Raw genomic sequence first — 23,619 nt, forward strand, 5'->3', positions numbered from 1 at the left:
GCAAAGGCAGTGGCAGCGGCGGCGGCAGCAGCAGCGGCGACGGCGTCTGCGCAGGGTAAACTTGGCGCCGCGGCGCTGCCGAGCTGCACTTTCGCCACAGATCCCCGCCCGCCCGCTGAGGCTCGAGAGGCCATTCTCTGGGATTCGGAAGGGCCCCTGGACACCTTACAGGGCTTTTCTAGCGCCTCCATCTTAGATCTGAGTTTCTGGAGACAGAAGTTGCGCTACTTGGGATCCGGAGTGGTCGGGCCGTTTGTAGCGAATCTGCCGGCACGGACGGTGAGCGCGGGACTGGGCGTAAGGAGCCCGCCCTTCTCCCTTCCCCCTCTGCCTCTTCCCCCGCCTCCCTCCCTCCTGCTGGCGCCGCGGCTGCGGTAGGGACCTGGCCTTGGTCTCCGAGGAAGGCGGCGAGGCGGGGCCGGAGCCTCGGGGCGGGGCTGGGGGCAGGGCCAGGAGCAAGAGGGACGCGGACTGCAGCCTAAGGGGCACCGGGAGTTATGGGTAGGGGCGGGGCGGGGCTGGAAGAGAATAAGCCAATCTATGGGGCGGGGTTTGCGGGGAGTGGGCGGGGCCATCTGTAAATCAGGCCCCAGTAAGGAGAATAGGGACTGAACTGGGGGTGAGGGGTGGGACTAAACAGAAGAGGGGGGCCTCAGAAGAGAAAGGGCGGGGCTTTGGATGGGCCTGGAACTTGGAGCTGGGCTGGGGAGAAGATAGAGCTGGGAAAAGCCACGCGAGGCTGAAGGGAAAGGGCGGGGCTTGGAAAAGGTAAAAGGGCAGGGCTGAGGAAAGGTGTGGATCTGAAAGTAGCGGCCTGATTGGGGGCGGTGCAAAATGCTGGTTGGGTGTAAAACGGACTGTGTCAGTAAAATAAGATTCAAACGCTGGAACCTTGTAGGTAGGCGGGGAAAGGCTTCATGATGTCAAAACAGCTACTTTTAATGTGACTGGGTCTCTTAGTAGCTATGCGAACTTGGGTAATTTGTTAAAGTCTTCCTATCTCATATTATTTATTTGTAAAGCTGAGCTCGACAACTCTATTGTCAGTTTTGGGGGGGGGGGCTTTTGAGAACTTGGTGCCAAGAAGAGTCTACTTGTAAAACAGTACTTGTTGCTTAGCCTATCCAGTTTTGCCATCAACGGGGAGCGTGAAAGGGTCTGCCAGGGTTCTGGGGCAAAGCCCAAAACATCTGGAAACTTCTAATTTATCTTAGTATAAACCTTGCATTCAACCCACTATAAAGTATTTGTTTTCATATACAATGTCTTCCCCTAAACATCCTAATAAAATTGGCACTCCAGGAAGAGGTTTGCTGGTTAACATCTTGGCATCTGGAGTCAAACTGTTGGGTTCTGTTTAATAAGTGACTTAACCTCTCTGAGCCTCAGATTCTTCATGTGCAAAAGATAAAACAGTGCTTATCTCACAGGATTGCTGTGAGGATTAAATAAGATGATGCATGTAAATTACTTATCAATGTCTGATATGTAGTGAATACTCAAAGAAAATATCAGCTTTTTAAATATCCTTACTCAAAAAACTTGAACTAGATGGATTAGAGCAGATTTATACAGAATCATCTTAAAGCTGACCCCTTTTGAGGTCAAGAATCCCTTTTAGAATCTGATAAAAGCTACGGGCCTCTCTCCTCAGGGCAAGTGTACACACATAAAGACTCACTTGTTTCTTAAAGTATTTGAAGAATATCTGAAGAAGGGTTAGATGAATGTGTGTTAGGATGGGGATGATCCCTAGCTGAAGCTGTCCTTGCTCCATCTTTCTCTTGGTGTGTCCCAGACCCTGGGCGTCCCAGCCTCCCTCCCCAAGACCCATGAGACAGAAGTGGAGTAAAGATCAGCTTTATTATTGGCAAGAAGGCAGGGAGGTGGTGACAGTGCCAGGCCCTTCTGTGGGTAATGGGGCAGAGGGCTCGACCAGCCAATACCGATCCTCCAAGCTGCCCTCCCAATGAGGTCCAAGGTTCCAGGTGCCTCTGATTTTGAGCAGAAGCAATGGGTGGGCAGGCAGGCAGACTGCTGGGCATTGGTTAGATGGGCTATTTAGGGATGCTCTGGAGCTGGTGTCGGGCTGGGGGTGGCAAGGGGTGGCGGGCGAGGCTGGATGTCCCTGGTGCGCATATAGGACAGTAGCTGCTCTGGGATCTCCGCCAGCACATCCTTGGCAAGTCGGGCCATGCTCAGCACCTGGTTCCCCGACCGGTCGACATAGTCTCGGAATGGGACAAACTGCAACAGGCATGATCAGATGTGGGTGGCCAGGAGAGAGAGGACTGGGGAAGGTGGCAGGGGGGAGGCTTCCTCTTTGACCCCTAACATCTCTAAGGATCACTCTCTTTCCCACTTTATCTAGAGGAACTTTCTACATTTGCTTTCTCCCCACCCACTTTTTTCCCACCTTCTATTCACCCTTAAACCACTCTAATTTGGCTTCATGCAGTCTACTGAAACTGCTCTTGCTAACGAAGTCAACAGCACCATGTTCCCCAATCAGTCCAGCAGGCAATGATTGTCACATATCTTGCTGACTCCCCTTGAGCTTTCCATTACATTTCACCATAGTCTTCCTGAACACTTCCCACTCTTGACACATCACATTCTTCTAGATTTTCTCTACCTTTCTGGATGCCTTCCTGAACCAACCCCAATGCTCTAGGTCTGCCTAATCTCTAAATCTGATGCCTTTTCTTTCTTAATTCTCTTCCTGGGTGATTTCATACACTTTCAACATATTTACAAACTGTTCCCTGGATTAAGAGGTACAAACTACTTAATATAGACAAAATAAATAAGAAACAAGGATAAATTGTGTAACAGGGTATTGTAGCTTTTATCTTGTAATAACTTTAAATGGAGTATAAACTAAAAGCACTGAATCACTATTCTACATAACTGAAATTAACACAGTATTGTAAAGCAAGTGTACTTCAATTTAAAAAAAAAAGACCCTGTTCCCTAATAACTTCTACATTTATACATCCATCCCTACCTTCTTTTCTTTAAGGCCCAGAGTCACAACTTAGTTGCCCATATCACATCCCCTTTCATTTGTCTTGGATAACTCAAGCCCAATGTGTTTACAGCTGAATTCTAGGCTTTTCTGCCAAATCTGCCCCTCCTCCAGCCTTTCCTTTCCCAGTAAGTGAGGCTATCACTCACCAGGGGCTCAGTCTAGGAAACTAAGAATCATTCTTGAAGCCCCCCCTGACTCCCTGTCACCATTTAATCAAATATTCAATTCTCATACATTTTTTCTTAAATTGTCTTTTGAACCTGTTTCTCCTCTCCATCCTCACCGCTCCTATTCCCATCCAAATCCCTGGACTGCTTCGAAGGCTTCCTCACTAACAGATCTCCCTGCCTTCTCCCTCGTCCTGCTGCAGTCCACGTTCCTGCAGCCTCTCTGCATGTCTCAAATGTGAGACTGACCATCTCACTTCTCTAACGTCCTTCAAGAGCTTTCTGATTGTTTCAGAACAAAGCCCCAGACTTCACCATGACTGGCAGGGCCTTGCCTTCCTCTTCCTCCCACTGCTGTGACCCTGCCACTCAGGCCTCTTGCCTTCTCCACGACTGGGCCAGTTATTTCGAACCTAAGGCCTTCTCACCTGCTGCTCTCTGCTTGTTATGCTTATACGTTGCTTTAGATTTCAGTTCCAATGTCATTTCCTCGTAGTAGCCTTCCCTGACAATCCTGCCTAATCAGATCCCAGTTACAGACTCTTACTGTGGCATTTGCTGTCCCTCTGGAGCACTTAGCACAATCTAATGAACTGTGCCATTATTATTGGCTGCCTCCACTAGAGGGCAGGTGCCTTGGGGATCTCTTACACTGACGAATCCACCATGGCTGCAGCAACCTGCCTGTTTCTCAAAAAGAGTTTGTTGAATGAATGTAGGAAGGCTGAAAGTGAAGGGAAGAAAGGTAAGTGATTAAGAAGGCAGTAAAGGGACTGCGCTGGTGGCCCAGTGGTTAAGAATCCACCTGCCAATGCAGGGAACACAGGTTCAATCCCTGGTCCAGGAACATCCCACAGGCCTTGAGGCGCCTAAGACCTCGCGTCACAACTACTGAACCCATGGTCTAGAGGCCACGGGTCACAGAGCCCAACCTCCGCAACAAGAGAAGCTCACACACTTCAACTAGAGAGTAGCCTCCACTCCCATAAATTTGAGAAAGCCCTGCATGCAGCAATGAAGACCCAGCAGAGCCAATAAATAAATTGAAAAAAAAAGAAAGGAAGGCAGTAAAGGGGATTGGCTGCTAACTTAGCCCCTCCTTCCCACCATGCCTTTTGACCCCATGACTTTCTTTTGACCCCATGACTTTCTTTTGACCCCATGATATCAGGTCTACCTGAACGATGTCGCGCTCGGCATAGCGTCCCCTAGAGGACACGCGCACATCATCACCGTCCAGCTCTTCCATAGCTGCAGAAAAGACACCCCTCAGCTGATTGGCCTTTCCCACAACAACCCATGCTACCTTCTGCCTCTTGGCTCCCCTTTGGAGTCATCAAGAGACCACCTAATGGTTGTATCAAAGTCCTACAGATATTAAGCATTGTAATGGAGTTATTATTATTCCCTCCCAGGCATTCCATCATCCTAGGAACCCCAGGAGGGAAGTATTTGTATCAACAACCTTGGTTATCATGAGGAAATGGGTTCAGAGAAGGTCTGACTTGGCCAAGGTCTGACAAAGGCATCCATCCTATCTTCTCTATGAGACAGGCCTGGGTTCCCAGATCCTCCTCTATTTTCCCCAGTTCTTGGTCCCACTCATGAAAACCCCCCTCTTACTCACCTTCAAACATGGCCGGTCCCACACCGACAATAATGATAGACATGGGCAGTGATGAGGCCTATGAGGGGAAAGAGGGTAACTGGTTGGGGTGAGCAGCCATAACAAGGGAAGTGACTGTTGGGGGACAGTTCTCTCTGTGTGTGATATTTCGGCACATCTTACAAGCAGAGGCACTGATTTCTCTTTGTGCCAGACTATCTTTTCAAGTATGTCTGCATATGTAACAGCCTTGAAAGATACAGGGTCTTCCTATACACAGCAAAGGGTGGGTTTGTTTACTGTTCAGTATAATAAAATGTCTCCTGCTGGAACAAAGGGCAGGCATGCTTACTGCCCGTGATAAAAGGCTTAGGCTTTCTACACTCAGGGTTTCTGTTCCATAATACAACCCACTGGTCATCTGGCCCTTGGCACATTATCTTCTGGGAAGTGGGACTTAGTGAATCAGAGCCAGTGCTGATAGTTGAGCTGTTGCTATTGCTGGGAATAGTGGCATGTGGAATCTCAATTCCTCGACCAGGGATTGAACTCATGCCCCCTGCAGTGGAAGTGTTGAGTCTTAACCACTGGACTGCCAGGGAAGTCCCACGCACCTTTGCTTTTGATCCAGAAGTCTGTGTCCACTGCCAGCATCCATGAAATTGGCAGCCTGACTTGTTAGCTTGCATGTAGGGCAAAATCTCCACCCCTGGACAGTTATTAGCAGTGACCCCTCCCTGCCGAACCTCCTCATACTTACACTGACGATGGCCTCCTTCGTCTGTGTCATGTCCGAGATGACCCCATCAGTTATGATGAGCAGAACATAGTACTGGGAACCATCAGAGATCTTGGCTGCAGCCCTGGGGGAGAGGCTAAGATCAGAATTCAGCTGAAAGCCCAGAGAGTCCAAAGAAATGTCTATCCCTAAAACATCCACAGCCGGTCCGGTAAGCAGAGGACAAGGACTGGGGCTTCAGAAGCTCACGCTCCTTCCCCAGAGCTGGCTGCCTGCCCCCTCCGACCATCCCTCCAGTGACACTCACAGAGCATTTACTATGGTAGCTACTGTGTTAGGCATTGTGAGAAAGAAACAGTCCCCCAAATCCTCTTGAGAATGGACAGTGAACCAACAATTACAGAAATAGCTGAAGAATTGCATTTGTGAGGAGAGTTAGGAGAGGAAAAGCTACTGCTATGACAGCATCCCATAGCGGATCTTGACATGGCCCAGGTCAATGAAGACTTCTTTAAGGAAACAATGTTTGAGGATGAAGGAGAAGAGGAGGGAGAGGAGGCTAAGTGAAGGGGAGGGGGAGGTCATTCCAGATAGAAGGAACAGCATGGACAAAGTCCCTGTAATGAGACTGGAGGAAGTCTACCCTGTCTGGAGTCCAGAAAGTGAGAGGAGCAGCGTGGACCATATGATTGCAATGGGGTGGGGCCCAGATCACACAGGACTTTGTTGGCCCTGGAGTGATCCTGGTGTTTATACAAGAACAAGACCAAAGACTGAAGGCCTTCTTTCTCCCCTTTCTCACCCATTTCTCCTCCTCCCTTCTCCCTTCTGCTCATCATATGCCATTGCCTAGGCTTCTGGGTCCTCAGCCAGTGTAACAGCTGCTCCCAGAGTCTTTTTCCTTCTCTCACTATCAGTCTTTGACTCCCAAGATTTTTTGATCTGAAGTGAGTTCAGAAGTCATTGAGACCAGTCCCCTTATTTTATACATAAGAGAAACAAGACCTCAGACAGCACAAAGGCCATGGCAGACGCGGGCTCTTCCAGTCTCAAGCCCTGTGAGGATTGGAAAGGATGGAGCTGCACTATCAGTAAGACAGTCCCCAGCTCATATGGAAATTTATATAAATTAAGTTAAATAAAATTATCTCAGTTACTTGTTTGCCCAAGCAACACTCCAGGTGCTCACCATCTGTATGTGGCTGGGAGCTACCATACAGGACATCACAAGACACAGAACATCTCCATCATTGCATCCATCACTGCAGAGAGTTCTGTCGGACAGTGCTGCTATCTAAGCTTGATATAAAAAATCCAGAGGAAAGCATAGTGGGAGTGGAGAATTCAAACAGCTACAGTTCATTTTGCCCGGGGCCCAGGGTGGGCATGGGCCATGATCCTCCCTAGCAGTCTTGCTCTTTTCCTGAATTCCGGCTGCGGCCTCTTTATAGGCTTGGGCTGCCCCCGTTTCCTGTCATTCACTCATTCCGCAAATAATCACTGCACACCTGCTGTGTGTCAGGCACCAAGTTGGTGCTGAGCCTGCAGCAGAGAATTGGCTGTTGTCCTGGGGGAGACGGATGCTTACAGCACGGCGATGCCATGAGGCGAGGGCTTTGAGGACATGAGGTCTAACCTAAGACCTGAACAGTGAGTAGGAGTTAGCTAGGATGAGGTGGAGGCAGAGGTCAGGTGGGGGGAGGGGGAGGGTAAAGGGAGGGTCTCCAGAGAGAAGGAATGGCGTGTGCAAACCGATAGAGAGTGTGTTCGAGGAGCTGCAGGTAGACTACAGAAGACGGAGGAGGTCAGAGTAATGGGTAACCCTCACAAAGGGATCTGTGAGCAGGAGCACTGAGGGGTGGAGCGGAAGGGTTTGGGGACTTGAGAGGCACATCTGTGGCTCCCTGCAGAAGCCTGGCACCCCCAAGGCCATTTAGGCCTGGAGCTGGGTGACGGGCCAGGGAAAGCCAGTCTGTGCCCCACCTGTCTGTGGGGTGGCAGACAACGAAGCGGCATCTGTGATCATCAAAATCATGGCTGCACACTTGACATACGTGACGTGATTGAATCCTCACCACCCTTCTAAGAGGTGGGCACATTTGTTATTCCAAAGTGAAGTGTACAGGCATGAGTAATAACATTCCAAAGGGGTGGTGAAGCCAGGGCCCCAGTCCACACTTGACAGACTAAGCCTAAAGCCTGAGCTCTTGATGCCTCTAGGCTTCATTCCCGCCTGCTCTTTGGCTACTCCTCCATGCACACTGCACATTCTGATCTAGGTGTACTGTTCACTGTCTACCGAGCTTGCCCCTTCATGCCTCTATGCTCTTCACATGCAGTTCCTGGCACCAGGCCTGCTCTGCACGTCTTCCTCTGATAAAGTCCAGTTTGCCCTCTGCACCCAGCCAAGCAGTCAGGTCCCTCCACAACTAGGCTGCCTTGGGTCTCTTGGATGCCACCCACCAAGATGGGCTGCATGCCCTTCATGGGTTCTTACACCCCTGAGTGTACCAACATGTATGCCAAGGGGAACCCAAGGTCACAGGATACCTGAAGCACCCATTACACTATATGATCTGGTGGATAAAGCTAGATGTCTCTAAGTATACTTAAAACACACCTCCCCACACCTTAAATTATAGCAAATATGGACACAATGTCAGAGCATGTAAAATCTGCATGAATTGTTAAGATAAAATATGGGGATTTCAAAGACATTTTCAGGTTGGCTGCTTTCAACCGGGCCCCCAGTTACCCCTAGGGGAAGCAGTTGTTTGCCTTTGCCAATAGGCGACTTGCTGGAAAAGTCTGGGAAGCTCTGGCCTGTAGAAGGTAATGATTTATTTATATTTCTGTCTCCTGAGCCAAGGCGGGAGATCTCAAGGGCAGAGACTAGATCTGATTCATCTGAGTCTCCAGTGCCCCAGCAGATATCTGAGCACATGCAGATGCCCTTTGAATAGTAATAATGATAATAATCGTAATAGCTCACACCTATACCACTTACCATGTGGCAGGCACTGTTCTATGTGCCTGACGAATATTAAGTTAGTCCTCACAACAGCTCTGCTGCTGCTGCTGCTGCTAAGTCGCTTCAGTCGTGTCCAACTCTGTGCGACCCCATAGACGGCAGCCCACCAGGCTCCCCTGTCCCTGGGATTCTCCAGGCAAGAACAGTGGAGTGGGTTGCCATTTCCTTCTCCAATGCATGAAAGTGAAAAGTGAAAGTGAAGTCACTCAGTCGTGTCCGACTCTTCGCGACCCCGTGGACTGCAGCCCACCAGGCTCCTCCGTCTATGGGATTTTCCAGGCAAGAGTACTGGAGTGGGGTGCCATTGCCTTCTCCACACAACAGCCCTATGATGTAGCTATTATTATTCTCATTTATAGTTGAGGAAAGAGACACAGAGAGGTTCAGAGTCTTGCCCAAAGTGACACAGCTATTAAGTAGTAGAGTGGGTGTATTAACTTAGTCTAGCTCTACAGCCCACATTCATGCTACATTTTTCTTTATGGCATATTCATTGAATCAGTAAATGAATGAGTGAATCAGTGAATTTGCCCAAGATAATGTTTAAATCTGTTTAACAGCAATAACAAAAGAAAATGTGCTTAGGTCCCATTATTAAGTGAAAAGATCAGTAGTGAAATGTTACATCAAATTTGACTGCCATTATGGCTACATAAGGAAAAGACTATCATTAACTATATATATATATATATATATATATATATATATATACACACATATATATAGTTATATTATATTGTTATATATATAACTATATATAATATATATAGTTTTATATATATATATATATATGTATCTCCACATTCTCATGGGCCATTTTCTGGGTCATTTCTTATTTAATTTCTCCATCCTTAAAATTTCAACAGCAATGTTACATTACTTTTGTAATTAAAGAAACTATTATCTCATGATGAATTAGAAGATAAACTAATCTTTATTAGAGGAAAAGGGAGTCTCTGGATATATATATCTCCCTGAAATTCTTCCACTTTTATTGTTTTTTTTGTTTCATCTTTTTACTTTCAAGTTTTCTGAGGTATTTTGTTTTACATGGGTCTCTTCTATTTAGCATATAGTAAGTATGTGAAAGTCACTCAGTTGCAACTCTAACTCTTTGCAACCCCATGGACTCTATAGTCCATGGAATTCTCCAGGCCAGAATACTGGAGTGGGTAGCCTTTCCCTTCTCCAGGGGATATGCCCAACCCAGGGATCAAACCCAGATCTCCCACATTGCAGGCAGATTCTTTACCAGCTGAGCCACAGGGAAGTCCAGGAATACTGGAGTGGGTAGCCTATCCCTTCTCTAGGGGATCTTCCTGACCCAAGAATCAATCCGAGGTCTCAGGCGGATTCTTTACCAACTGAGCTATCAGGGAAGCCCTTAGCATATAGTAGAATTATTATTTTTTATTCAATCAGAGAAACTTTTTCTTTTAATAGGTAAATTTATCCAACTTAAATTCATTGACATATGTTCGGTTTTAGTTCAGTCATTTTATTTTATTTGCATTAAAAATCATTTGATATGTAAGTTGGATTTTCTTTGCTTTGTGTTTTTATTCTGAAAATTTGGAGTTACTCTTCTATTTTTAGAAGTTACTCTTCATCGTTAATCTACAACTTGAGCTCATTTTAATCTACCATGAGCACTGACTATGGGCCAGACACTGTGCTAATTATTCTTATATTGTTACCTAATTTTAAATCCCCAATATCCCTATAAAAATAAGATGCTCTTATCATCCATTATTATACCCATTTACATGGATGAAATGGAGGCTTAGAAAGAAGTTAAGTTGCTTCAGGTCAGATGAGGTTAGTGGCTGGTGGACCCAGGGTCACTCCCAGGTTTGATGCCAAAGCGTGCGCCTTATCCACTGTTCTCTAGGTCCTTCTCTCTTCCCCAAACATGAGGCCTGGTTTGTTGTTCCCAGGAAGTGGGGTTGGGGCAGTTCACTGATACTCTTTCTGCCTCAGAATAAGGCCTATGTAACCTCCTCATACCAGAGCTTGGCCAACACTGAAACTTTCGCCCTTTCCCCAAAGCCTAAATTCACTATCCTTGGGAAGTCAATCCCCTGTCTGGTCCCCTTAATTTCCCCCAGGTCCATGCAGTTTCCTTACCTGGCCACCTGGTTGATGACAGGGGCGAAGTAGGTGGGCCCGTAGAGCTGCACTGTGCGTAGGCTCTGGAAGTAGCTCTCCAACACACCCTCGATGCCCGCGCAGTTGGGGTCCTCATCATTGTTGTTCTGTCAGGGAAGATGCCCTGCTGGACTGATCCCAGCTCACTCTTGCCTTTCTCCACCGCTCTTTCATACTCCCCTCCAGACTCCAACCCAGCTCCCCTTCCTGCTCTGCCACCCTCCCCTAGATCCTGCTCTTCTGCATGTCCTTGACCCTTAGAAGAAAATCTAAGCAGAAAAATTTTGTCAACTTGGGTGGGCCAGATTCCAGAGTGTGGAGTCTAGGCTCTGGCCCATACTGTACCAGGGGGAACTGGTGGGAGATCCGTCCCTCTGGAGGGAGCTTGGCGCCAAAGCCGTAAGCTGGGAAGAGCTTGTCACTGTCATAGTCCTGGATGATTTCTCCCACTGCCTTGAGGGCCATGGCATAGGCACTGAGCTGATAAGGACTCATGTAGTGCAGGGAGGTGGGCTGCAGGGGATTCCCTGTAAGGAAACAGGAGCCCCACCTCATGGTCATCTTGATGATCTGTCTGTTCACCTGCCTGTCTTTGTATGCATCTATGCGCTGCCTATCCATTCATCCACTCTTTATGCTGTTGTTGGTGTTTTGTCTCTAGGTCATGTCCGACTCTTTCATGACCCCATGGACTATAGCCCGCCAGGCTCCTCTGTCCATGGAATTCTCCAGGCAAGAATACTGGAGTGGGTTGCCATTCTCTTCTCCAGGGGATCTTCCCAACCCAGGGATCGAGCCCATGTCACCTGTGTTGGCAGGCAGATTCTTTACCACCGAGCCCCCAGAGAAGCCTCTTTAACCATGTACTCCTTCTTATTTCACTCAGTCATCCAAATGTTCATTTTCAAACTATCCATGTACGAACCCCTATATCTATCCATCAGTTCATCCACCTGCTCATACATCTATTCACCCATCCACTGGCCATAAATCCATCTACCTACTCACCTCTATCCATCTGCTTCTCCATCTTCTTATCCAGTTAGCCACCCACCTGTGCATCCAGCCAGCCAACCTGCCATCTATCCACTTGCTCACCTGCCATTTCTCTTTCTTTCCCATCCATCCATATAACCATATTCTTTTGTCCATCTACTCATTCATCCATCTCTATTCATCCCATTCATTTACCTGTCTGTCCTCATATGGATCCATCCACTATCCACCTGTCCACTCATCTATTTTCCCAGTTTAAACACCTGTCCATTTGTCCACCCACATGCCAGTTCATGCATCCACCTCTTCAGCCTATTGTACTCACTCAGACCCATTGGCTCACACTGTTCATCTATCTACCCACACAGTTATCCACCCATTTACCTGTTCATCTGTCAGTACACTTCTATTCCCTCCCATCCATTCATTTACTCGTCCACTTCTCAAGCTACCTAGAGCTATTTATCCTTTCAATTTTCTTTGGTCCGTTTACCCACTTACCTTTCTGTACTCTCCCACCGTTACCTCCACAACACTCCTGCCCCAGTATTAGCCTGACTGGGCCTGGCCTCAAGGCTGGGCTTCCTGGATAGGTTAACTCTTATTCCCAGGTTTTAATTCAGGCCTATCCCTAACAACTTCTTTAGAATCCCTCCACACCCTGTTCCCCCATCCATGCCTCACCATTAGAAGCTGTGAAGTCAATGGCTACTGTGAAGTTCAACTGTGTCCTGTTGGGGAAATAGATGGATTGAGAAATGAGGGACTAATACTTACTATACCAGGATTTCTCAAACACTTGTATGCATCTGAATCACATGGGAGTCGTGTTAAAAGGCAAATTATGATCTGGATGGTCTGGGTGGAGCCTGACATTCTACATTTCTAACAAAATCCCAAGTGAGGCAGATGCTGTTGGCCCATGGAACACACGTTGGGGCGTGTGTTCCCACATGCCCCATTTATTCCTAAATGCCTACCTCATGACATAATATGCATAATTTAATTTAACCCTTACTATAGTCCTAAAGTAGTAATTAACATCTCCATTTTACATTAAAATCAGGTTTAGAGAAAAAAAGTACCTTTCTGAGGTCTGCTTGCATCCACTAAACCAAGGAAAATGTCCCCTACAGCCTGCTTGTCTTTTCCTTCTCTCTTGGCCTCTCCCTCTTGCCTAGCCATATCTTCTGTCTGGGCTGCAGTAAGGCTACGGGAGACCACTGGTCTGTCATCTTCCCAGGGGGGCTGGAAGCTAGGGCTGAAAGGCAGCCCTGTGGAGAGAACTACGATGGACAGCACTTTGCACTTTATAGTCTGCCACGTGTTTTCAAGATCTCATCGGATCCTGACCATTAATGAAGAGTAAAACTGAGGCTCAGAACTGGGAGAAACTCGTTGCTGGACTTTCAGTCCAGAGCTTGGCTGTGACTCACCCTCCCTTGATGTAATCGACAAAAGTGAACTCAGAGTCCACAGAAAAGGAGAGCAGCGTCACCTGTGGGACAGAAGAGGCAGCCCTGCTACTTGGAAAGGGTGGTTGCGCTAGAGAACGGGAAAGAGGCACTCAACTCCAGCCCTGACCCACCCTGTCCGATTTCTGAAAGGGCAAGAGGGGAAGCCATCAGAAACATACTTGGGTTTCCAAAAGTACATTAAATCATGAAATAAAACTTAGGGTTCCCCCCCAGAAAAACCTGCAAGATTAAAGATCAAACAAATTTCCTTAGGTGAGGGGAAAAACAAGAATAAAAAACAAAACAAAAGGAAAACTGAAATGGTGCCACCTTGTATCCAACATCACTATGTGCAAGTAGTCTGCACCCATAGCTCTCCCATACCCTCACCGAGTGGTCATGCTGTGTGTCCCCATTCTGGGGACAGAAACGGAAGGATCCACAGAGGGCCAGAGCTCTAGGGAGTACTCACGGTTCCCGAATTGACGTATTTCTTCTTCTTACATTTCTTCCGAGGGTTAAGTACCTAAGCGCAGTAAGGTAACGGTGATGGTGGGACACAGGGGAAGGGAAGCACAGACTGAGCGCACTTGGGGTGGAGGCCTGGGAAAGCTGGGCACGGCTGAGCTCTCACCTCATACACGGTGAACTGGTTCTGGGCCTTGCTCAGCTCTCGGTAGCTGGTGGTGAACTCACCGATGAAGTCGTGGCTGCAATAAGGCCAGGGGCAGGTAAGCGACTGCTGCTGGCTTGGAGCCACCCCTGAGACCAATCTTTTACCCTCACTATCCCCTGCCGCTACTTGGTCTGCCAGGCACTGGGCCTTGGGTCAGAAGAGAGACCAACCTAAGAGGGAGAGAAGGGAAGAGACGGTGTCCCCGAGAGACAACTGAGGGGACCTGGCATCTGTCGTCACCATCTCTGGCTCCCAGGGCTACTCTGGGGTTCCTAGCGAGAGTGCTACATATTTCAGGGAACTGTTTGGTTTAATTATAGGAGAGGGCAGTGCTACCTTCCATCCCGGTCCCAGTCATACACGTCAATCTTCACCGTTCTGAAAAGTAGGAGATAAACATAGGCTAGGTTTGTAGGATAAATCTGAGACACCCCCACCCATCTAGTCAAGATGATCTTGACTATACACAGATCATCCTTCCATCCATCCATTTGTCCTTCTGTCAACCTTCCTCCCATCTGTCTTATCCATTTATCAGTCCACGAATGTACCCAGCTATCTACTGACACTATCATTATTACTACTGCTGCTGCTATTTGTACCACTATTACTATTCTTTACTACTGATTTTAAAAAAATATTTTGGCCACACTGCATGGCTTGTGGGATCTTATTTCCCTGACCAGGAACTGAACCCAGGCCCTCAGCAGTGAAAATGCAGAGTCCTAACCACTGTACCACTAGGGAATTCCTTTGCTTCCCCAATGGCTCAATAGGTAAAGAATCCACCTGTAATGCAGATGTGGATTTGATCCTTGGGTCAGGAAGACCCCCTAGAGTAGGAGATGGCAACCCACTCCAGTATTCTTGTCTGAAAAATCCCATGGACAGAGGAGCCTGGTTGGCTATAGTCCAGAGGGTCGCAAAGAGTCAGACACAACTGAGTACACACACACACATTCCAGGCACTGTTCTCAGCACTTTCACTGACTAATTTAACAAGCACTCTATAAAGCAAGTATTAATACTATTATTACTTTTGAATAAGGACACTGAGGCCCAGAAACTAGTAACTTGACTAAGGACCATAACAAGTAAATTGCTGAGCTGAGATTTAAACTCTGACATCCTGGTTCCAAAGACTATGTTCTTTTTTTTTCTTTTTTTTCAAAGACCATGTTCTTAACAGCTATGCCTAAGTCATCTTTTATGGCCACTGACCTATGCAGCAGTTCATTCAACCATCCATCCTGCTATCTAATCACCCTTTTACCCATACAAATTTACCAATCAATTACTTATTAAACTCTATCACCCATATAACTATACATCCCGCCCTTCAATGACTCACTGATACATACAAGCATCCATCTGTATCTCCACGCATCTACCCAACCAAACACTCAGCCATCTGGTATTTGTCTATCTAATCAACCACTCGTCTACATAACCATCTATTTATGGGCCCACTCACCTATCTTCATACTGCCCATTTGTGAATTCATATGGTCAGCCTATCCATCTACTTTACACTCACCCATCCATTCCCTCTACCACCTGTTCATCTGTCTATCCATTAATGTACCTGTCATTCCACCTGTTTACCCTCCTACCTTTTCAGTCACCCCTCTGCCTCTCCAACCAACCATGGATCTCTCATATACCCATCCAGCCTCTCATGCATTTAGCCATCCATCCATTAATCCACCCATCGTCTATCCATCCACTAATCCACCCAGCAGTCCATTCACTCATTCATCTGCTATCCATTCATCCATCCCACCCACTGGTCCTCTTATACATCCATCCACATACCCATCTATTCATGCACCAGTTCATCCATTCACCTGATTATCTATCCATGTATCTGCTCATCCACTTATTGATTTGCCCTTTCATCCATTCATCCATCCACCCATCCATCTGTCCATCTACCTATTCATCCATGTGGCTATCCATCTGCCTTCCCAGGCACCCATCTCCATGTCCAAAACTCTGTCTCACTGAGCAGGATCCTCCAGTGCTATTATGGCACTTCTACCTTCATTCTTCAGCCCAAGAACCCCACTCTGACACCCTTGTCCCCTTACTCCTTAGCTTATACTGACGCAGACCTGTCATAGTCTCCATTGCACAAGGCCCGCACAGGGATGCTGAAGGGCTGCCATACAGGATTCAGTGTGTTTTTCACAACCTCTGTCTTGTGGCAGATGGTGAACCTGGAGAGGACAAGAGGACTGGAACCTGCCTTTGGGGTAGGACTGAGCCCAGAGACAGGGCCTGATATGCTTGGTTTAAGCACATATTGGGTGCTGCCTTAAGTGAATTCTGGGCTCAGGTCCTGATGGAGTCTACGATGTCCCAGCCTAAGAGCCCTCATGGGCCCACGGCAATAGAGGGAGCAGTGACTCACGTGCCATCCTCATTGCTCCTGTAGAACACGAGGAAGGGGTCTGATTTCCCAAAGAAGTCCTTCTTGTCCAGTTTGTTTGCACACAGCTGCATGGTGGCAATATCCTGTGGATGAGGTTGGACTATTGATGCTCGAATTGCCCCCAGACTGAGACAGCCCACTAAAGGGAGTTTGGGGAGAGAAGAGAGCCTCCTGGGTCTAGCATGTGGCCCTTACTGACCCGACAATTGCTAAGCTCCTCTGCAGTCAGCAATATGGTCCCACACTTCTTGCCTGGTACACCCCTGGAAGCAGAAAAAGCCTCTTTGTGAGGGGGGAGAGTAGGAAACAAGGATTGGGGTGGCCAATCTGGGATTGGGTAGGCCAGGGGATTCAGTTTGCCGTTTATTGACTGTCCTGAGTGTTTCCATCTCTGGTGGGGTAGGACCTGACTTGGACTGGGGAGGGTCTCTGGTCTGGAAGGAAGGGGTTAATTTAGCCTGTGTGGACATCTCATAATGGTAGCATGGGAAACATAGGATTTAGAGTTCTGGGCAAGTTGTTTTTCCTTTCCTTGGGCCCTTGGTTTTCTCTTTATGTAATGGGAATCTTGTCCACCTCTTAGGGTTGTGAAAAGATCAGAATGAATGTATGGAATAAAAAGCAGTTGGTAAGCTTGGTAGATATGAAGGTGGTTCTGTTTCTCAAAGCAGACTCTGCTTATATGCCAGGCATTGTTTTAGGTACAATTTGGCCAGTTGGCACCTTCCAGCTCTGCCAGACCCTGCCTTCAGGGAGTTTCCAGGGGCAGGTGGGATGTCAAGGCCAATAGGCAAGTAGAGCGTGATGTGATGCAACAGTCCTGAATGAGGAAGAGCAATTATTACCCAGATCTGGGGCAGAAGGACTGGTTTGTTAGGTCAAAGATGCTGTGCTTTCAGAAGATTGTGAAGAGTGAGATCGGAAAGACCAGGGCAGCCTTATCCTCTTCTGATCCAAGAAGGGACACTTGCATATGCCTGGACACCCATCCCCAACTTGCTTTGGGTCTCCAAGCAGTCAGAGGCCTTGTGGATATGGGCCTGCCAACCCTAAACTCCAGGAGAGCCAAAGTGTGACAGAGAGGAAGCTAGGTTGGGAGTATTCTCAGTTCAAGTTTTGATTCCAACTTGCCATGTGATTTTCGTCATCTTTAATATGAGAATTTGAACCATTTCGTTGGCTCTTTTGATCTCTGACTCTCTGTGCTTTAAAAAGATAGCGTGTAATGAGTGCAGGGACTCTCCACCTGCACACCCAGAAGCGAGTCACTGATGCTACTGCCTTCTCACTGTTCTTTCTCTCCTTTATGTTCTCCCTCATCTCCTCACCCAGTGTGAATTCCAGTCACTCTGGACTATAATAATCACTCCCTTGCATCCTACTCCTTTCCCCTAGCCCTTCTCTCACTTCTGTCTACTTATTTGGCAGAACCACAGCCTGAATTAAATTCAGTTCTCTGCCTAACCCATACCACACCTGTGCAACTGGATATGGCCAGAGGAAAACCCACACTCATTTTAGATGTGTGACCAAAAGGGTCAAGAAGGTCCTTAATCAGACTGTGCATTCTGAGTCCCTTCACTCTCCAGTGCTGTGAGATGGCACTTGCACTCCTCCTCCTCTCTCCTCAACCCAAAAAGCCTCCTCCTCCGTCCTCACTCTCAGCCAATGACCTTGTTTCCTACTTCACTGACAAAGCTGAAGCAACCAGAAGACAGTGTCCACAGACCCACCAGACACCTACCCTGCCTCCAGTATCTTCTCCCACACGAGGCCTTCCTACCGTTGCTATAAATGACTACCATGTGCCTATTTATCCCTCCCCTGTGTGCTACATTCCACACCCTCCCTCTTGCCTGTACAGAGACATCACTCCAGCAACTGTCCCCCCCTTTTTTTTGATCATGGCATGAGGCATGTGGGATCTTAGTTCCCCGATCAGGGATCGAACCTACACCCTCTGTGCTGGAAACAGAGTCTTAACCACTGGACCACCAGAGAAGTTCTTTCCCTTTTTGTATTATGTCAGATTTTCAGATTCTACTAGATCATTCCTATTAGCATACAAATGTGATATAATTTTTTTCAGGTTAAAATATTACAAACCTCTTCTTGATCTCACTTCCCTCTCCAGCCACCCCTCCTTTTCTCTTCTCCTCTTTGCAGTAAAATTCCTTGAAAGATTCCTAATTCCCATTTCTCCCTTCCATTCTCTTCTAAACCCCCCTAACCAGGCTGTTATCCAAACCTCTTCTTCAAAACTCTGACAAGCAGAGTCACCAGCGACTGCTGTCTTGCTAAACCCAATATCCAGTTCCCAATCCTCACCTTTCTTGACTGCCACGGCATTGACATGATCAGCCACTCTCTTGTCATTGATGCACGTCCTTTGCTTCGGGGACAGCACCACCCACTCTCGGTTATCCCATTTCATTAATGCTCCTTCTCAGTCTCCCTTCCTAGCTCCAACACATGGAGTTTTGGTCTTTGGTCTTCTCTCTCTCTCCTCACTCCCTTAGTGATCTCATCTAATCTCATGTCCTAAAAGAGCATGTAAGATTTATGTTTCTTATTGCCTATTTGACACATCTACTTGTCTAATAAAAATTTATGAAATTCAATACGTCATACTGAACTCCTCATTGACTTCCTCCCACAACTTACTCCTCCCTCACCTAAAAAAAAATCATCTCTATTTATGGCAACTCCATCTTTCCACTTGTTCAGGCCAAAGGCCTTGGTGTCATCCTCGACTCTTCTTATTCTCTCACGTCCATATTCAGTCTGTCAGGAATCTGCTGCTCCATCTTCAATTTATATCCAGAATCTAACTAATTCTCTCCTCCTTCACTGCTGGCACCGTAGATTATTTCCACTTTTGCCTCCCCCCGCCGCAGGATGTAGTCTCAACCCAGCAGCATCCTTTGAAAGCAAGTTAAAGCATTCCTCTGCTCAGAACTCTCCACTGACTCCCAACTCAGAGTAAAAACTAAAGTCCTCACAGTGGCTCCCAGGCCCTAACCGTGAATTCACCAAGCTCACCTCCTCCTTTCTCCCCACTGCTTACCCAGTTCCACCTACACTGGCCTCCGTGCTGCTCTTTGAACACATCAGACTTCTGCACAGGCAGTTTCCTCTCCTGGAACATCCCTCCTCCAGATATCAGCACAGCTCACTCCATTACTTTCTTCAGATTATTGCTCCGAAGTTACCTCTCCATGAGGCCTCCTCAGCCCTCCTGTAGAACACTGCAGCACCCATCACCCTGCATTTCCGGTCACTCTAATTCTGTTCTACTTTCATTCCACAGCACTTCATGTCTTCTAGGACATTATGTAATTTACTTATTTATTATTTCAGTTTTGTACTATTTCTCTCCCTCTTCTGTTACATAAGCTCCCTGAGGGCAGGAGCCTTTGTTTCGTTCACCACTGCAACCCAAGCCACTTGAACAGTGGCTCATATAGAGTATATGCTCAGTAGTGTTTGTGGAATGGATAAATCCTTGGTACCCAGCCCAGGGTATAGCATACAAAATGTGCTAATAAATATTTAGTGAGTGAATGTAATGTAAATTCCAGAGAACTTGATTTAGTGAGGAAGACTTGGAAGTGGACCTTAAAGGTTGAATCAGATTCAGAAAAAGAGTGAGGAGAGAGAGTGAGAGAGAGAGAGGAGATATGTCAGGGCTGAGAGTGACTTGAGCAAAGCCCTGAAGATTGGATTTTCCCAGGAGGTGATGGGAGCCATTGAAGGCACCTGACCAGGGAAATCCCAGCCTCCAACAATACACAGTCAGCTGCATCTTTAGGAGAATTCGGAGGCCCGCCCCTCCCCCATTCCCCTTCAGGTTCAGCTCACGTGAGGGGTCGCTCAACTCGGCTGCCCTGGCCTCCGATCACCTCTCCCAGGGCCAGGAACGCTTGGCCCAGGAAATCCTGCACGGGGATACAGAGTCAGAGAGGACAGGAGCGGCTGGTGGTGAGAGTCCCAGCCCGGCCCTGGTGATGATGCTGCACTGACCGCTGTGACTGGAGGCAGTGGAACCACCCAGCCAGGGCTTCAGAGGAGGGATTCGGCCAGACAAGCCGCCCTTCTTGGTCCTGATATCTGGAGCCCACGGCCTCTACCCTGCCAAGATACCATCCCACCCCTCACCTTTCACACACACCACACGCTGACCCCGCCCAGCCCCATTCAGCCTCACCTTCTGAGGGTCCCAGCAGCAGTTGAGAAGGAAGAGTAGCAGTGAGTAAGAGGCACAGGCGGGAAACCGAGGCAGGAACAGGAGAGGAGGGCAGGGAGGGCAGGTTCGGGGCCGAAGAAGGTCGAGTCGGGTTTGAGGGGTAGGAGGGTTCTAAGGAGGGTCGTTTAACACACAGTGAGCGCCGCCTGTGTGCCCAGCCTGCCCGTGAGGGAACGGTCGCTCACCGGTTTGGAGATGTTGGTTTTGGAGTCGACGTTGTACCTGGGAAGAGAGTGGGACCAACATGGGGCGGGGGTGGTGGGAGAGAGCCTGGAAAAGGGGTCCGATTTCGAGTCCAGGTTAAAATTGTGGGTGGAGGGTGGGGCAGTCTTGTACCGGAATTCAACCTGGACCTCCTTTGGACAGGAGTCGGGGTCAGAGGGAGTCAGACCTAGGCGAGGTCAAGTCCGGGGCCTGCTGGGGGCAGGGTCACCTCAGAGGTGGGACTTAGAAAGGGGCGGAGCCAATTAAGGAGAAGGGTTGTCAGCAGGACTAGGCCTGGGGAGTGGCCAACCTAGACTTGGGGGCGGCGCTAAGCCTAGAGAGGAGTCCTTCAAAGTGCCACCGAACTGGGCCTGGGGGTGGAGCCAGGTCGGGGGGGGGGGGGGGGGGGGCCCGCTGGGGGGCGGATCCAGGTTGGGGCAGGTCCAAGCCGGGTTTCTGGGCGGGGCTCACACATCGAAGCGCAGGTTTTGCTTTTCCTCAAAGAAGTAGTCGAGGACGAATTTGCGCACGAAGTCTGGGTTCAGTGTGTTGTCGATCACCTCGGTCCGTCCGAACTGAATGGGGAGTGGACAATCAGCACGGGGCCTGCTAAAGGGGACAGGTGCTTCCCAGGCGCGGCCGTGGACTGGGTGAGGGTTCTAGGACTTACCTCCCGCCACTCCTGGCTGGCCCGGCTCTGCGTGTAAAGCACCACCACTGCAGGCGGGAGCGGGAGCGGGGGCGGGGAGGGAAGGACGTCAGGTCGGCCCGCCGCCCCCTCCCCGCCCCTCAGGTGCTCTCGGACCCCAAGTTCCCTCCCTCCCGACCCTGGTGCCGCCTACTGGGGTCGGACTTGGAGAAGGTGTCGAGGTCCAGCAGGTTTCTAGAGAAAGAGACAAACAGACGGACAGCGAGTGGATCATCCTGGAGCCCACTGCCGGTACCCTACCCAGAGGTGGGCACCTAGGGAGGCACGGGGTTCAAATCACACCTCCCTCCCCCGTAACTACACCCTGCCGGGGTCCCGCGTTATCAGCACCCTGGACAACACCGGAAATCTCAGCCTAAGAGCTGTTTCTCTGCCGACTGGACGCGTCCAGACTGCCTGTAAGGGCCCAGGAAAGAGGGTTAGCCCCCAGAACTTTACCCTGCTGGGGCGCAGATCCTACTGGATCCCCGCGACCCATCCCTTCAAGCTGCAGGCTGAGCCCTCTTTTGTGGTTGGGGCTATTCAAGGGAACCCCCTCCCCGCGTCCGCTAGCAACTCCCCTGAGTCTGCATCCGCGATTTTCCCCGGCCCGGATGCTTCTTCTCCTGGGGTCTACCCCCTGCTCGCGCTGAGCCCCTGAACTGGGTGGTGCTGGGGCAATGCCTAAGCCCTCCCCAGCACGGCCCGCTCACCGGCAGGACACGGTGATTTCAATCTTGGTGGCCGGGACGCTGCGCTCGGAGGCTCCGCTGAAAGACATGGCTGGTCGGGTGGCCGGAGCTGCGGGAGGCTGCGAGACGGGGGCTGCTAGGGGCGGCGGTGGCGGCGGCGGCGACGGCGGGGCCGGCCCATGTGCCGCCGCGGCGGTGGCGGCGGAGGCTGTGCTCTCTCCAGCCCTGCGTGCGCTCTGGTTGCTCGCGCCTTCACTGTGGCCGGCCGCGCAGCGGCTCCAGATGGCAATGCAGCCCCGCCCGGCCCCGCGGGGGGCCCCCACCCCATTGGAGCAGCCTCCTGTAGGCCAGGAACCTTACACAGATCCGAACTCCAACTCACTAGGTGGGAGAGTCCTCCCAGTGCATCTCCCCGAGGAGAGAGCCAGGCCTGCCCCCACGAGCGCTGTCCAGGATGCTGACCGGCATCCTGGATACCTAGTGGGCACCGGGGTAGACTGCTCTTCCTGAACTGCCCCTCAACAATCCGCTCTTCCCCTTGCCACTCCGGCCCTTCCTCAGTCTCTGAATAGGCGTAGGTACACATTTGTTCTCCTTAGCTGTGTGACCTTGGGCAAGTTACTCAACAACATCTCACTGGCTCAGTCAGTTCACTGCTAAGAATGGCCATAATAGCACATACTTGAGGTGTTGTAAAATTTCATCAAGATAACCTATAAACAGGATTTAACGTAGGGGATTATAAACAGTAAATACTCAAGAAATGTTCATTGGTATTATTTCCCTCTTATGGGCATTCACACTAATGACCTCTTCTGTGTTTAGAGTCAGAGGTCAGTAAACGGTGCACTGTGCAAAACCTTTTGTCCATGTCTTTGAACCCACATGACTTCATGGTGTTCGAGATGAAGACACTCTGTGAGGATGCAACTCACTGCAGATCACACAGTAAATGACGGTGGTGGTCAGCCAGGTTCACCCTCCCCATATCACCTACTGCCTTCCAGGCCCTGGAAGCCAATTCCTCACCAAATGCAGGGCCTGCAGGTCACCTGTACCAGTAGCAGACTGTTTGCTAACTTGTTAATGATAGATTACTTGGGAATTCCCTGGTGGTCCAATGGTTAGGAATCCCCACTTTTTCATTGCTGAGGGTGCAGGTTCAACCCCCAGCCAGAGAACTAAAATCCCAGGGCATGGCCAAAAAAAAAAAAAAGAAAGATTCCCCCCACCCCTTTTTCCAGCTTAATGAAGAACTCAGCAACTTCAAGTCTAAATTTCAGGCAGCCCTGTAAATCTGCATGGATCAACAGGCTCCCCAAGTGACTGGGGCCCATTCAGGCCTGAGGACCACTGTTCCCACCTTAACAGCCTACTGCTATATGTTGCCATCTCACTGGAGACTCTCATGGCTCAGGAATTAAGAGGCACATCCAAGTCTCCAATCTCTTCCTGCTTCCTATGTTCCTCCATCCCCCCTATAAAAGCTCCTTCTTTTAGCAAA

At 49.1% G+C, this 23,619-nt stretch overlaps 1 protein-coding gene across 4 annotated transcripts; it reads right to left on the reverse strand.

Moving 5' to 3' along the window:
• Positions 1-1,844: 1,844 nt before the first annotated feature.
• Positions 1,845-23,539, reverse strand: CPNE9 (copine family member 9). Of its 4 annotated transcripts, none has more exons than XM_043885868.1 (21): positions 22,137-23,539; positions 21,578-21,618; positions 21,406-21,452; positions 21,207-21,310; positions 20,717-20,753; positions 20,493-20,495; positions 20,147-20,223; positions 16,485-16,548; positions 16,265-16,368; positions 15,966-16,070; positions 14,188-14,229; positions 13,810-13,885; positions 13,648-13,701; positions 13,155-13,216; positions 12,403-12,449; positions 11,068-11,249; positions 10,702-10,829; positions 5,565-5,667; positions 4,826-4,883; positions 4,376-4,449; positions 1,845-2,247 (listed from the first exon to the last, which is right to left on the reverse strand). In XM_043885868.1, the coding sequence occupies exons 1-21, from the start codon at positions 22,202-22,204 to the stop codon at positions 2,062-2,064; spliced, it is 1,662 nt and encodes a 553-aa protein (XP_043741803.1). In that variant the 5' UTR covers positions 22,205-23,539; the 3' UTR covers positions 1,845-2,061. The 4 variants fall into 4 exon arrangements, with proteins under 4 accessions (XP_043741803.1, XP_043741802.1, XP_043741800.1 ...); XM_043885867.1 differs by lacking the exon at positions 4,376-4,449 and adding an exon at positions 21,727-21,840; XM_043885865.1 differs by lacking the exon at positions 4,376-4,449.
• Between the last annotated feature and the right edge of the window lie 80 nt (positions 23,540-23,619).

The sequence above is a fragment of the Cervus elaphus genome, chromosome 24 (genome assembly GCF_910594005.1).
Source record: "Cervus elaphus chromosome 24, mCerEla1.1, whole genome shotgun sequence".
Lineage (NCBI taxonomy): Eukaryota > Metazoa > Chordata > Mammalia > Artiodactyla > Cervidae > Cervus > Cervus elaphus.